Consider the following 14,070-nt stretch of genomic DNA (forward strand, 5'->3'; position numbering starts at 1 on the left):
CAGTTTCACAGCATCAGAACTTTGATTTTCCTATCCAAGCCTCATTTTTGGCTGCACAGAAGCTAAGCTCCGCCCCATCAAAGAAAACTCCCCTGATGCTGTGCAAAGCATGATGGGATTTCTGATGTTGTTGTTCTCATTGCTTAGCAACTGGGAGGGGTGATCAGGACACAGGACAGTTAGAGCTGTGTCTCATGCTCCCTGTCAACCCCTTTCAATTAAAAAGATGGCTGCCCTCATGAAATCACAAGCATTTGCCTGTTCTTTTAAAACGGGGTGGGTAAGAGATTATATTACCTATCTATTTTAATTAACATAACTAATGTAACTTAATGACAGTATGTTTGCTTATGCTGAAGTTCCCCTTTAATGGGCACTTATAGTGAGATCATGGGACACTATGAACCTGAATGTTCATTTTTAACAATTAAAGTCTAGCATGTGTAGGAGAATTACAGTAAAAATACGAAAAATAAGAGAGTAGGGGATGGTTAATGAGATGCTAGTCATTCCGAGTTGATGTAAAATGTATGGTAATTTTATTCAAATGTATTTAGCATGGAAATTAGTGGGAGCGATTGAATAAAATGTGCAAAAAATGTAATAATTAAATTGAGTCAAATTACAAATGTCTTCTAAGAATTATACATGTGCAACATATCTATTTTCTTTTTTATTCAGTGACCATGGGACAAACACAGCTAAAAGTCAGTCCTACAGAAGTGGCAATAGGGGCTGAAGTGACTCTTTTATGCGAGTCCCCCAAAGGCTCTTTGCCTGTCATTTATAATTTCTATCATAATGGCACATATTTAACAAAAATTACAACTGTCCAGAAGAGGGCAGCAGAGCTAAAACTGGTAGTGAAGTCACTGAATATGGGAGGAGTTTACTCCTGCGATTCCTACACTGCTTATTCTGCACAAAAACAACCCAGCAACAACATCAGCCTACTTGTTGGTAAGTACTTTACTCTTTGTTAAATATTAAAAAAACACTGCAGAAAGGATTAGGCCAGCACCATCATTGATGGTTGGTGCCGGCCTAATCCTTTCTGCAGATTTCACTCAGGTGGTACTGAGTTAGCCGTGACACATTCATTGAAAATCTAAGGGGGTAGTGCATTTCTGTACTTACTGCTGCATATTAAAAAAACACTAAAATATAACAATTCATGTAACTCGTGCTGCAATACATTGACATACAATGGGCTACTTATCATTGCGGTAAATGTAGTTAAATAGGCCTAAAATGGCATGCGCATCAATAATTCCATATCATTGCATTACGGATTTTTACTCCCATCCTATAATACTGGCAAAGACATACAATGGAATACTTATCATTGCGGTAATGTTAACTGAGAGGGATATGGATGTTTCCTTTTAAACAATACCAGTTGCCTGGCAGTCCTGCTGATCTCTTTGGCTGCAGTAGTGGATGAATCACACACCTGAAACAAGCATGCAGCTAATCCAGTCTGACTTCAGTCAGAGCACCTGATCTGCATGCTTGTTCAGGGGCTGTGGCTACAAGTATTAGAGACACTGGATCAGCAGGAGAGTCAGGCAACTGGTATTATTTTAAAAGGAAAAATCCACATCCTTCTCAGTTTAGGTTTCCTTTGAATTTGCCTAAAATGGCATGCAGATCAATAATTCAATCTCAATGCACTATGGATTTTTACTCCCATCCTATAATACTGGCAAAGATCTCACCTTACATTAACTCAATATAATGAAAAAAAAAAAAAAAAAAAAACACGGGATAGATCTTGAGGGAACTAATGGTGGAATCTGGGAGGCCTCTTTAAAGGGGAACTGAAGAGAGAGGTATATGGAGGCTGCCATGTTTATTTCCTTTTAAGCAATACCAGTTGCCTGGCTCTCCTGCTGATCCTCTGCCTCTAATACTATTAGCCATAGCCCCTGAACAAGCATGCAGCAGATCAGGTGTTTCAGACTTTAAAGTCAGATCTGACAAGACTAGCTGCATGCTTGTTTCGGGTGTTATTCAGATACTACTGCAGAGAAATAGACCAGCAGGGCTGCCAGGCAACTGGTATTGATTAAAAGGAAATAAATATGGCAGCCACCGTATACCTCTTACTTCAGTTCCCCTTTAATAAGAGCACCCTCAGATGCCTGCCCCCTAACAGGTTAACTGGAATAGAGGGTTAAATTTGACCCTCTACCTTTGTTTTTATGGTAAAAAAAAATAATGATGATGATGAACACAAAAATGTTCTTTTGTCACTTTTGCACTTTCTCTCCTAAGTTTTCTCCTAGGCAATACCGGTAATTTTCATTTTCTGTTTAGCTTGTTGTCGACTGCTCCACACCAATCAACATGAATGCGGCCAGCCCCAGGACCGCTTAACGCCACTTGTAGTGAAGTCCTGGGGGCGGAGATTGCAAGGGATCGTGGGCGCGCCGATGCACGTACATACCCGCTTGAATGACGGAGCTCGGCTCCGTCATCAATCTCTCAGTGGCAATCACCGCTAGGAGACTGCCGTCTATTTACATTGTACAGTGCTGCAATCTATGGCGCCCTGGAAGACTCAGAGAGAGATCGGCTCTCATAGGCTGATGTTTATGAGAGACGATCGCTGTGATTGGCTGGCGGGGGGAGGGATACATTTATTTTTTATTGAAAAATGAATAAGAAAAAAATAAATAAAAAAAAACACCCACTGCCTGCAGCAGTGATCAGAGCCCACCAACAGAAAGCTCTGTTGGTGGGCAGTAAAAGGGGGTGGGAGGAGTAATTTCTGTGCTAAGACGTAGTGCTCTGCAGTGAGCTCTTAAAGCTGCAGAGCACCAATTAGTACAAAATAGCCTGGTCACTAGGGGGGTGTAAGTCTAAGGTCCTCAAGAGGTTAAAATAACTTTACAGCTCTCTGCAACTTGTACCATAAAGTAGGTTAAAAAGGATTGTTTAACTCATTCTGGGTATTTTCTTGCTTGCTGGGGGCTTAAAATGCATTTTATTGATAAGGCTGTAAAATATCACCCACGAGAAAAATAAGCAGTAAAAGTGAATTGAATAAGGGGCCATGGGCCGATATACAATTCACTTTTCTCCTGGGTGATATTTTTATCCTTTTCAATAAAATGCTTTTTAAACCACCAGCAAGTGAGAAAAGGCTCAAAATAAAATTGATATTACTTTTTCACCTACTTCGTGGTACTTTTTCAATTGATCAGTGTTGAAAAGTTATTTGAAAGTAAGTAGAAAAAATATCTCCTAGGAGAAAAAACTCAGGTGAAAAGGTGAATTGCATATGGGCCATCATTAGGGATGCTCATTCGGATTCCGCGGAAATGCAATTTCTGAAATTCCGATCGGAAATTGCATTTCCGCATCGGAATGCGGAAATCGGTAATGCAAGTGCGTTAGGCGGATTTCCGCCGGAAATCGCGGAAATTCCACCCGACTAACATCGATTTTCTCAAAAACTATATGGTCTTTTTGAAAACTTTTTTTGCATCTTGTTCACAAGATTCAGTTTAATAAACCCTAAAAATTTGGTGTTTCTAGGACTTAAGGGGGCTTTTCTATTAACGGCTAAAGTCGGCAGATTTTTACTGTAATGTAAAATGCAGAAAATCTGCATCTGCCTATTTTCTGCATTTTACATTACAGTAAAAATCCGCCGACTTTAGCGGTTAATAGCAAAGCCCACGTAAGTCCTAGAAACACCAAATTTTCAGGGTTTATTAAATTGAATCTTGTGAACAAGATGCAAAAATAAGTTTTCAAAAAGACCTTATAGTTTTTGAGAAAATCGATGTTAAAGTCGGGCGGAATTTCCGCGATTTCCGGCGGAAATTCCGCATTGGAATGCGGAAAATGGTAGCGGAAAGCCGAATCGGTAATTTGTACATGACGGAATGCGGATTTACCGCGGAATCGGAAATTGGCATTCCGACCATCCCTCGCTATCATGTCTTTCGTTACTGTGCAGTATTTTTGCTTGTTGCTTCTCTACACTGCCTCCTTCCGCTAGCTAAACGCCGTACCTTCGCCATGCCTCCCCAGCCCCATTGGTTCCTCCCCCATGCAGTGCCTATTCCCACTGCCCCTTTCCTGGTCACTCCTGGTACAGTCGTATCCTATGTATTCATTTGTATTTTTTTTCCTAGATCCATCATCAGGATCGGTATCAGATTACACCACAGACACATATGGTAAGGCTTTCATATTCAGAAACTCCTTGACTTTTACATGTTCCATAGAAAGAAGTTCTCTTCTGTCTTCTCTGTGGTTACACGATTGGAAGGTGGTGGAAGGCTACTCATGGATTTATCAGTTTAACCAATTCATGTCCTACCTACAGTATATTCACGTCATTGCAAGTGGCTTCTGAAAGCCACATGACGTGAATATAAGTTGTGCCCTTTAAATGAGCACAGCGTGCGTGCTAGCACGCACCTGGGCTCATCAACCCCCCTCCCTCTAACTACTCTAATCCTGGATGCCTTCCCGGGGGTCCGATCCCCCCTCCCCCTCCATGCTGCGATCGGGCAGCATGGGGAATTACAAAGAAGATTTCCCACCTAATCATCTTCCAGCGCGGGGATCGGGTCCCCTCCATTCAGTACTGCTGACAGCCTCTATGTGCAGAGTGGATCGGGTCCCGGCTTGATGACATCATCAAGCCGGGACCCAATCCACTCTGCACATAGAGGCTGTCAGCGGTACTGAATGGAGGGGAGCCGATCCCCGCGCTGGAAGATGCTTAGGTGGGAAATCTTCTTTGTAATTCCCCATGCTGCCCGATCGCAGCATGGAGGGGGAGGGGGGGAGGGAATCATTAAAGAGAAACCGCTGCTCAGATGGGGGGGGGAGGGGAAGGAGAGCAACACAAAAGGGATTAACAAGGGGGGGGGGTAAAGGGGCGCACACACCTAGCTATGGAGGGGGGGGGAGGGAATAGACACATCCATCCAGCCAGCTTTGGGGGAGAGGGGCCAAATATATACATCTGGCTAGCTGGGGGGGAGGGGTACTAAAGCCTGGCTGGGGGAGGGGGGGGGATATCCAGAGGCACATCTGACCAACTATGGGGGAGGGAGGCATATGTAGGTGCACATCTGGCTAACTGGGGGGAGGATCAGATTATAAAGGAGGAAAAAAAATAACTAAATAAAAGTTGGACACAAATTGAAAAAATGCATTTTATTTCCAAATCATTTATTGTCATCATACATTGTACTAGGATTGAAATTTAAATGGTAAAATAACCAGGGCAAATGGAAAAGTAAAATGTGTGGGTTTAACTTACAGCAGCAACTTTTATTTTCAAACTATAATGGCTGAAAATTGGGAAATAATTACTTTTTTCATTTTTTTACCCCTTGTTCCCTTTAAAATGCATAGAAAATAATATAATTCTTAGCAAAAAGTACCACCCAAAGAAAGCCTAATTGGTGGCGGAAAAAACAAGGTATAGATCATTTATGTATGATAAGTAGTGATAAAGTTATTGGCAAACGAATGGGAGGAGTGTGAAATGTAGAATATATGAAAAAAGGAAAAAAGAAAGGAGCAGTTTGGCACTTGCATTCCACTAAAAAAGCTTTATTCTTGCGGCTTCAGAATTTCTCTTGAATAAATACATGTAAAAATCATGTTGAAAATTCCTACCAGGTCCCTTGGGCGCTGTGGGGTTGGTGGGAGCGGTGTGGGGCCTGACGACCGTTTCGCTCACTGAGCGTCCTCAGAGGCTCTCTGCACCGTGCAGAGAGCCTCTGAGGACGCTCAGTGAGCGAAACGGTCGTCAGGCCCCACACCGCTCCCACCAACCCCACAGCGCCCAAGGGACCTGGTAGGAATTTTCAACATGATTTTTACATGTATTTATTCAAGAGAAATTCTGAAGCCGCAAGAATAAAGCTTTTTTAGTGGAATGCAAGTGCCAAACTGCTCCTTTCTTTTTTCCTTTTTTCATATGCACAATGTTGTTTATTGGTTTTGAGCACGCATGAACTATATTGATCCAACCTGGTCCTTACTCCGGATTCCTTTAATGTCATTTATATACCTTGATGAAAGCACACTAGCAGTGTAGTGCCCGTCTACTTTTCTCTACCTATATTTTTTTGAAATGTAGAATATTGTTCTGGTTTTTTAGGGGGAAAACCCCAGGGACGCGAAGTGGTTAAAGACAATGGAAGAGTTTCATACATAAATTCTCTTCATTGTGGTAATATCAGATCTTGTCAATGTAACATCAGCAACAAAGCATCAGCTGAGGGAACCTCATCCGTCTAAAGGTGACCACACACAATACAATAAAATTATATGATTTTACAGGAATTCAATAAAAACAATTGTTTCTACAGAAAAATTGAAAGCTTTTTTTTTATTTGAGTGAAAATTCTGATCGGATTTAAAAATTTTTTTTTCAGTTTTACTCGATTAGGAGTTGCTGAAATTTCTGATCAGTTTTTTTTTTTTGCAAGATTGCATGGTGTGTGTGGTAGATTGACAATTTCGTAATGTAGAGAAGCAAACCATTTTTCAGAGTTTTCAATCCTTTTTTTTTTCATAATTGGGGAAAAATTGAACACACTTGTGTGGTACATTGGTCAGATTTTTCAAATCAATCAGAAAAATGTATTGTAAATCGTTAATTGAAAAGAAATGCAAAAAAATTGTATGGTGTGTGGCCACCTTTGAGAAACATCTGGAATATCAGTGTTCTCAATTCCCTTTGATGTGACCACTTTCATTGCAAGGGACGGAGATATGGGACTTATGTTGTCCTTGTTTTCTTTTACTCCTTTGACACTAATATTGATCTGATCTGCACACGATACAATAAAATGATTTTACAGCAATTCGATAAAAATGATTGGTTTTTCCAAAAAATTTAAAGCTTTTTGATAATTCGAGCAAGAAATCCAATCGGATTTTCCATTTTTTTAAAAATAGAATTTGATCGGTAGTGGTGGATTTTTCTGATCAATTTTTATGAAAATTAAATGGTGTAGGGTAGATTGTCAATTTATTAATGTATACACCCAAGTCATTTTATCTGCGTTTTCAATCATTTTTTTTTCATAATTGGGGAAAAATTGAACACGTGCGTGTGGTACATTGGTTAGATTTTTCAATTGTTGCAATAAATCAACCAGAAAAATTGATTGTGATTCTTCAATTGAAGAAATATTAATAAAAAAAATGTATGGTGTTTGATCACCTTTATATTATTATCTTTATGAATAGTGGCTAAAAAACTAGAAGTTTCCAATGTTTTTGTTTATCCAAAATCAGTAACTGTAACAATCTTAAACGTTACCTCTGTGGTGGAAAGCAGCGCAGCTGCTTTCACACCTGATGTCACCTTTCTGGCCAAGCCATCCCGGGTGTTGCTTCCCGACTCAGCTGGGACAGGGATCTCTGTTGCAGCAGCTTGGGTCCACACGCCTGCACATGGAGCAAAAGGACCTTTACATGGAGCTAAAGGACCTTTATGGGCAGAGGAGACAGATCAGCTGACTTTGTGGTCAGCTGACTTCCACCTGTCAATCTTCCTTGCAGGTTGGTTCAGCCCCTCGGGCGGGGTTGCTTGAATCTGCTGTCAGTATTTAAACCTGGAGTTGTTACTCTGTCTTCGTCTGTCGTCGTGTACACTTGTGTCAGTACTCAGACCATAGTTAGAGCCCAAAGTGTGCTAGAACCGGCGGAGCTGGGGATCCACACTTAGCCAGATTATGTTGGTAGTTTAAAGTACTAATTGCTTTGTATCTGTGTTCTAGCATAGTTTCCAAAGGTGTTGACGGCCACGGATCTCACACCTTAGCGTTAGGAAATTATACTGTATTATCTGTTATGACTTTCTGCCTGCCTGACTATTCTCCTGAACTCTGATCCTGTACCTTGCTATTCTGATACCCTGTTGCCGAACACCGGCTTACCCTTAGACTCTGCATCTGCCTCCTGATTCTGTACCCCGATATATCTGATACCCTGTTGCTGAACCCTGCCTGTACTTTAGACTCCGCCTCTGCCTTCTGAATCTGTACTTTATCTGTCCGTGTGTTTTCGACCTGGCTTGCCCGACCGCGAGAACTGACCTTACTGTTAAAGGCAGTTCCCAGATCCGTTAGTGACACTACCTTTGGTGTCACTCATGCTCTGTCCTTCCTGCGCTCAGCCTGACTCCTCCCTCGGGGAAGTCTAGGCCTTCGGAAGGAATCAGTACTTGTGCAGTACTCCTTGCTGCCCTGTACCTGCTCTTGAGGTGCAGCTCTCAAAACATTACAGTTGCACCAAACAATCGTTACTCAGGTGTCCAGAGGTTAGCTTATATATCTGATTATCGGTGATACTGCAGATCACCAATAATCGGGTATATTCTGCATTCTCGGTGATACTGCAGTTCACCGGTAATCAGACCCTCTCTGTGTTACACCGATCGTTACAGAACGCCAGATCTGTTAGTGACACCCTCTCTCTGGTGTCACTCACGTTCTGTCCTTCCCTCTCCCTGTCTGACTCCTCCCCGTGGAGAGTCCAGACTACGGAAGGAACTTGTTGCTAAGACTGCAGTAAGGTCTGAATCACCTGCTCCACAGGTGACCGTTAGAGCCGTGTTATTTGTATCTCTGAGACTGCAGTAAGGTCTGAATCACCTGCTCCACAGATGACCATTAGAGCCGTGTTATTTGTATCTCTGAGACTGCAGAAAGGTCTGAATCACCTGCTCCACAGATGACCATTAGAGCTGTGTTATTTGTATCTCTGAGACTGCAGTAAGGTCTGAATCACTTGCTCCACAGATGACCATTAGAGCTGTGTTATTTGTGTCTCTGAGACTGCAGTAAGGTCTGAATCACCTGCTCCACAGGTGACCGTTAGAACCGTATTTATCTGTCTGTACCTTCCAGCCCCACTAGGGGGCCTTGTGTCTAGTCTGTTCTGTTGGTGTCCTGAGTGTTCCTTACCAACTCCTGTGGTAAGGTCCTGTAAAACCATTATTCCGCAGATCACCAATATTCAGTCATCTGAGTAGTGGCATTAATCGTCACAGTAACTAATTCCAAATGTTTTCTGCTGGCAGCTGCTGCTCTTCGTTTTCTGGCAAATGTGTTTTTCCTCCCAAAAAAAGTAAGTCTGGTGGGCTGGTAACATGTCCTCAAGATTTTTCTGAAATAGGCGTTTTTACACCTTTGCCAGAAAATGAACAGTAACACTTTGTCCATTGGTCTCTGCTGCAGAATACGGTCCGAATTTAAAGTGAACCTCCAGACTAAAAATCTACTCAGCAGAACTGAAAAGGCTTGGTGTTTCTTTAACAGTTTCACAGCATCAGAACTTTGTTTTTCTTACCTAAGCTTTATTTTTAGCTTTACAAAAGCTAAGCTCTGCCCCATCAAAGAAAACTGTATGGGCTTTTTTCCTTGATGCTGTGCAAAGCATGATGGGATTTCCTATGTTGTTGTTCCCGTTGCCTAGCAACTGGGAGGGGTGATCAGCACACAGGACAGTTGGAACTTTGTCTCATGCTCCCTGTCACCTCCTTTCAACCAAAAAGATGGCTGCCCTCATGAAATCAAACATTTGCCTGTTCTTTTAAAACAAGGTGGGTAAGAGATTATATTACCTATCTATTTTAAGTAACATAACTAATGTAACTTAATGACAGTATGTTTGTTTAGGCTGGAGTTCCTCTTTAAGTGCAGTGTGAAGCTGACTTTATTGTTTTTATCCTGAAATGTGATATCTGCTTTTTTCTGTCCATCAGAGGGACGTTATATATGGATTGTAACCTTTCTGCCTCTTGTCATCGTTGGCATCCTGATATTTGTGTACAGACACAAAATGGCATCTGTATTTCAGCTATTTCAAGCAAAGCCAGGTAATTTTCTTAAATGTTTCAGATTTTCACAACTCTCCTCTCTTAAATGTATTTGGCTATACAATTTGTTTGATGAGTATTCTGATAAATTATATTATTTGGAGGTACACGCTGCCTAATTATGTGTTCTCAGGGGATCACCCTACCTAATTATTTGGTGGTACACACAGCCAAACAGTAAGGGTCCTTAACCACTTCCAGACCGCCGTATTGACAATTAGCGGCCGGGAAGTGGACCCCGCAAGGACCGCCGTATTGACAAATGGCGGCGGTCCTTGTAGGGGCATGGGCGGAGCGATCGCGTCATCCGTGACGCGATCCTCCACCGCCGCCTGGCTCCGCTCACCCGCCGCAAAATCCCGCCGGCCATACGGAAGCGCTGGCGGGATGTTAACCCGACGATCGCCGCATACAAAGTGTATTATATAGGCTGCCTCCTGCCCTGGTGGTCCCAGTGTCCAAGGGACCACCAGGGCAGGCTGCAGCCACCCTAGTCTGCACCAAGCACACCGATTTCCCCCCCCTGCCCCCTGATCGCCCACAGCACCCCTCAGACCCCCCCCCTGCCCACCCCTCAGACCCATGTTTACACCCAATCACCCCCCAAATCACCCATCAATCACTCCCTGTCACTATCTGTCAACGGTATTTTTTTTTACCCCCCCCCTGCCCCCTGCTCCCTCCTGATCACCCCCCACCCCTCAGATTCTCCCCAGACCCCCTCCCCCCATGTACTGTATGCATCTATCCCCCCTGATCACCTGTCAATCACCTGTCAATTACCTGTCAATCCCCCATCAATCACCCCCTGTCACTGCCACCCATCAATCAGCCCCTAACCTGCCCCTTGCGGCTTGCGGGCAATCTGATAACCTGCCCACACCAATAGATCGCCCGCAGATCCAACATCAGATCACCACCCAAGCGCAGTGTTTACATCTATTCTCTCCTCTAAACACCCACTAATTACCCATCAATCACCCCCTATCACCACCTGTCACTGTTACCCATCAGATCAGACCCTAATCTGCCCCTTGCGGGCACCCAATCACCCGCCTACATGCTCAGATTGCCCTCAGACCCCCCCTTATCAATTCGCCAGGGCATTATTTACATCTGTCCTTTCCTGTAATAACCCACTGATCACCTGTCAATCACCTGTCAATCACCCATCAATCACCCCCTGTCACTGCTACCCATCAATCAGCCCCTAACCTGCCCCATGCGGGCAAACTGATCACCCACGCACCCCAATAGATCGCCCGCAGATCCGACATCAGATCACCACCCAAGCGCAGTGTTTACATCTATTCTCTCCTCTAAACACCCATCAATCACCCATCAATCACCCCCTATCACCACCTGTCACTGTTACCAATCAGATCAGACCCTAATCTGCCCCTTGCGGGCACCCAATCACCCGCCTACACGCTCAGATTGCCCTCAGACACCCCCTTATCAATTCGCCAGTGCAATATTTACATCTGTTCTCCCCTGTAATAACCCACTGATTACCTGTCAATCACCTATCAATCACCCATCAATCACCCCGTCACTGCCACCCATCAATCACCCGCTGTCACTGCCACCCATCAATCAGCCCCTAACCTGCCCCTTGCGGGCAATCTGATCACCCACCCACACCAATAGATCGCCCGCAGATCCAACGTCCGATCACCTCCCAAGTGCAGTGTTTACATCTGTTCTCTACCCTAAACACCCACTAATTACCCATCAATCACCCCCTGTCACTGCTACCTATCAGATTAGACCCCTATCTGCCCCTAGGGCACTCAATCACCCGCCCACACCCTCAGAACGCCCTCAGACCCCAGCCCTGATCACCTCGCCAGTGCATTGCCTGCATCTATTCCCCCCTCTAATCACACCTTGAGACACCCATCAATCACCTCCTGTCACCCCCTAGCACACCTACCCATCAGATCAGGCCCTAATTTGCCCCGTGTGGGCTCCTGATCACTCGGCCAAACCCTCAGATCCCCCTCAGACCCCCTTCCGATCACCTCCCCAGTGCATTGATTGCATCTATTTTCCCCTCTAACCACCCCCTGAGACACCCATCAATCACCTCCTGTCACCCCCCTAGCACTCCTATCCATCAGATCAGGCCCAATACAACCTGTCATCTAAAAGGCCACCCTGCTTATGACCGGTTCCACAAAATTCGCCCCCTCATAGACCACCTGTCATCAAAATTTGCAGATGCTTATACCCCTGAACAGTCATTTTGAGACATTTGGTTTCCAGACTACTCACGGTTTTGGGCCCGCAAAATGCCAGGGCGGTATAGGAACCCCACAAGTGACCCCATTTTAGAAAAAGACACCCCAAGGTATTCTGTTAGGTGTATGACGAGTTCATAGAAGATTTTATTTTTTGTCAAAAGTTAGCGAAAATTGATTTTTATTGTTTTTTTTCCACAGTGTCATTTTTCACTAACTTGTGACAAAAAATAAAATCTTCTATGAACTCGCCATACACCTAACGGAATACCTTGGGGTGTCTTCTTTCTAAAATGGGGTCACTTGTGGGGTTCCTATACTGCCCTGGCATTTTAGGGGCCCTAAACCGCGAGCAGTAGTCTAGAAAACAAATGCCTCAAAATGACCTGTGATTAGGACGTTGGGCCCCTTAGTGCAGTTAGGCTGCAAAAAAGTGTCACACATGTGGTACCGCCGTACTCAGGAAAAGTAGTATAATATGTTTTGGGGTGTATTTTTACACATACCCATGCTGGGTGGGATAAATCTCTCTGTAAATGGACAATTGTGTGTAAAAAAAATCAAACAATTGTCATTTACAGAGATATTTCTCCCACTTAGCATGGGTATGTGTAAAAATACACCCCAAAACACATTATACTACTTCTCCTGAGTACGGCGGTACCACATGTGTGGCACTTTTTTACACCCTAAGTACGCTAAGGGGCCCAAAGTCCAATGAGTACCTTTAGGATTTCACAGGTCATTTTGCGACATTTGGTTTCAAGACTACTCCTCACGGTTTAGGGCCCCTAAAATGCCAGGGCAGTATAGGAACCCCACAAATGACCCCATTCTAGAAAGAAGACACCCAAAGGTATTCCGTTAGGAGTATGGTGAGTTCATAGAAGATTTTGTTTTTTTGTCACAAGTTAGCGGAAAATGACACTTTGTGAAAAAAAACAATTAAAATCAATTTCCGCTAACTTGTGACAAAAAAATAAAAACTTCTATGAACTCACCATACTCCTAACGGAATACCTTGGGTTGTCTTCTTTCTAAAATGGGGTCATTAGTGGGGTTCCTATACTGCCCTGGCATTTTAGGGGCCCTAAACCGTGAGGAGTAGTCTTGAAACAAAAATGACCTGTGAAATCCTAAAGGTACTCATTGGACTTTGGGCCCCTTAGCGCAGTTAGGGTGCAAAAAAGTGCCACACATGTGGTATCGCCGTACTCGGGAGAAGTAGTATAATGTGTTTTGGGGTGTATTTTTACACATACCCATGCTGTGTGGGAGAAATACCTCTGTGAATGACAATCTTTTGATTTTTTTTTACACACAATTGTCCATTTACAGAGTTATTTCTCCCACCCAGCATGGGTATGTGTAAAAATACACCCCAAAACACATTGTACTACCTCTTCCCGAGTACGGCGATACCACATGTGTGGCACTTTTTTGCACCCTAAGGGCTGGTTCAGACGGACGTTTGTAGAGCGTTTACTGCCAGCGTTCGGGGCTTGGCGTTAAATGCTCCCATTCAAGTGAATGGGAGCGTTTGTACCAAGCTTTTACGCGCGTTTGCACAAACGCGGCGTTCGGGTCCCGATTTTCACTGGCGTTCAAGGAGCCCCTGGAAGCTACATGTTGCTTCCAGGGGCGGTTAACCGTGACGGGTAATGTCCCCCTAGGGGAAGAAAAAACGCGACCGCATCCGAACGCAATGCGAACGCTGCTGAAAGCCTGAACGCATCACGAACGCAACGCCAACGAACGCGACGCCTCCAAACGTCCGTCTGAACCAGCCCTAACTGCGCTAAGGGGCCCAAAGTCCAATGAGTACCTTTAGGATTTCACAGGTCATTTTGAGAAATTATGTTTCAAGACTACTCCTCACGGTTTAGGGCCCCTAAAATGCCAGGACAGTATAGGAACCCCACTAATGACCCCATTTTAGAAAGAAGACACCCCAAG

The 14,070-nt window shown here is 44.0% G+C and overlaps 1 protein-coding gene across 4 annotated transcripts in view; it reads left to right on the forward strand.

Annotated features, from left to right (window-relative positions):
• LOC137531492 (high affinity immunoglobulin gamma Fc receptor I-like) overlaps positions 1 to 14,070 on the forward strand; it is a 117,792-nt gene that overhangs the window by 58,292 nt on the left and 45,430 nt on the right. For all 4 annotated transcript variants that reach the window (XM_068251406.1, XM_068251405.1, XM_068251407.1 and 1 more), the window contains 3 exons: positions 682 to 960; positions 4,149 to 4,193; positions 9,758 to 9,871. In XM_068251406.1, the coding sequence (XP_068107507.1) occupies positions 682 to 960; positions 4,149 to 4,193; positions 9,758 to 9,871 (438 nt within the window). The remainder of the gene's footprint in view (positions 1 to 681; positions 961 to 4,148; positions 4,194 to 9,757; positions 9,872 to 14,070) is intronic.

Source organism: Hyperolius riggenbachi, chromosome 9 (genome assembly GCF_040937935.1).
Source record: "Hyperolius riggenbachi isolate aHypRig1 chromosome 9, aHypRig1.pri, whole genome shotgun sequence".
In the NCBI taxonomy this organism is placed as follows: domain Eukaryota; kingdom Metazoa; phylum Chordata; class Amphibia; order Anura; family Hyperoliidae; genus Hyperolius; species Hyperolius riggenbachi.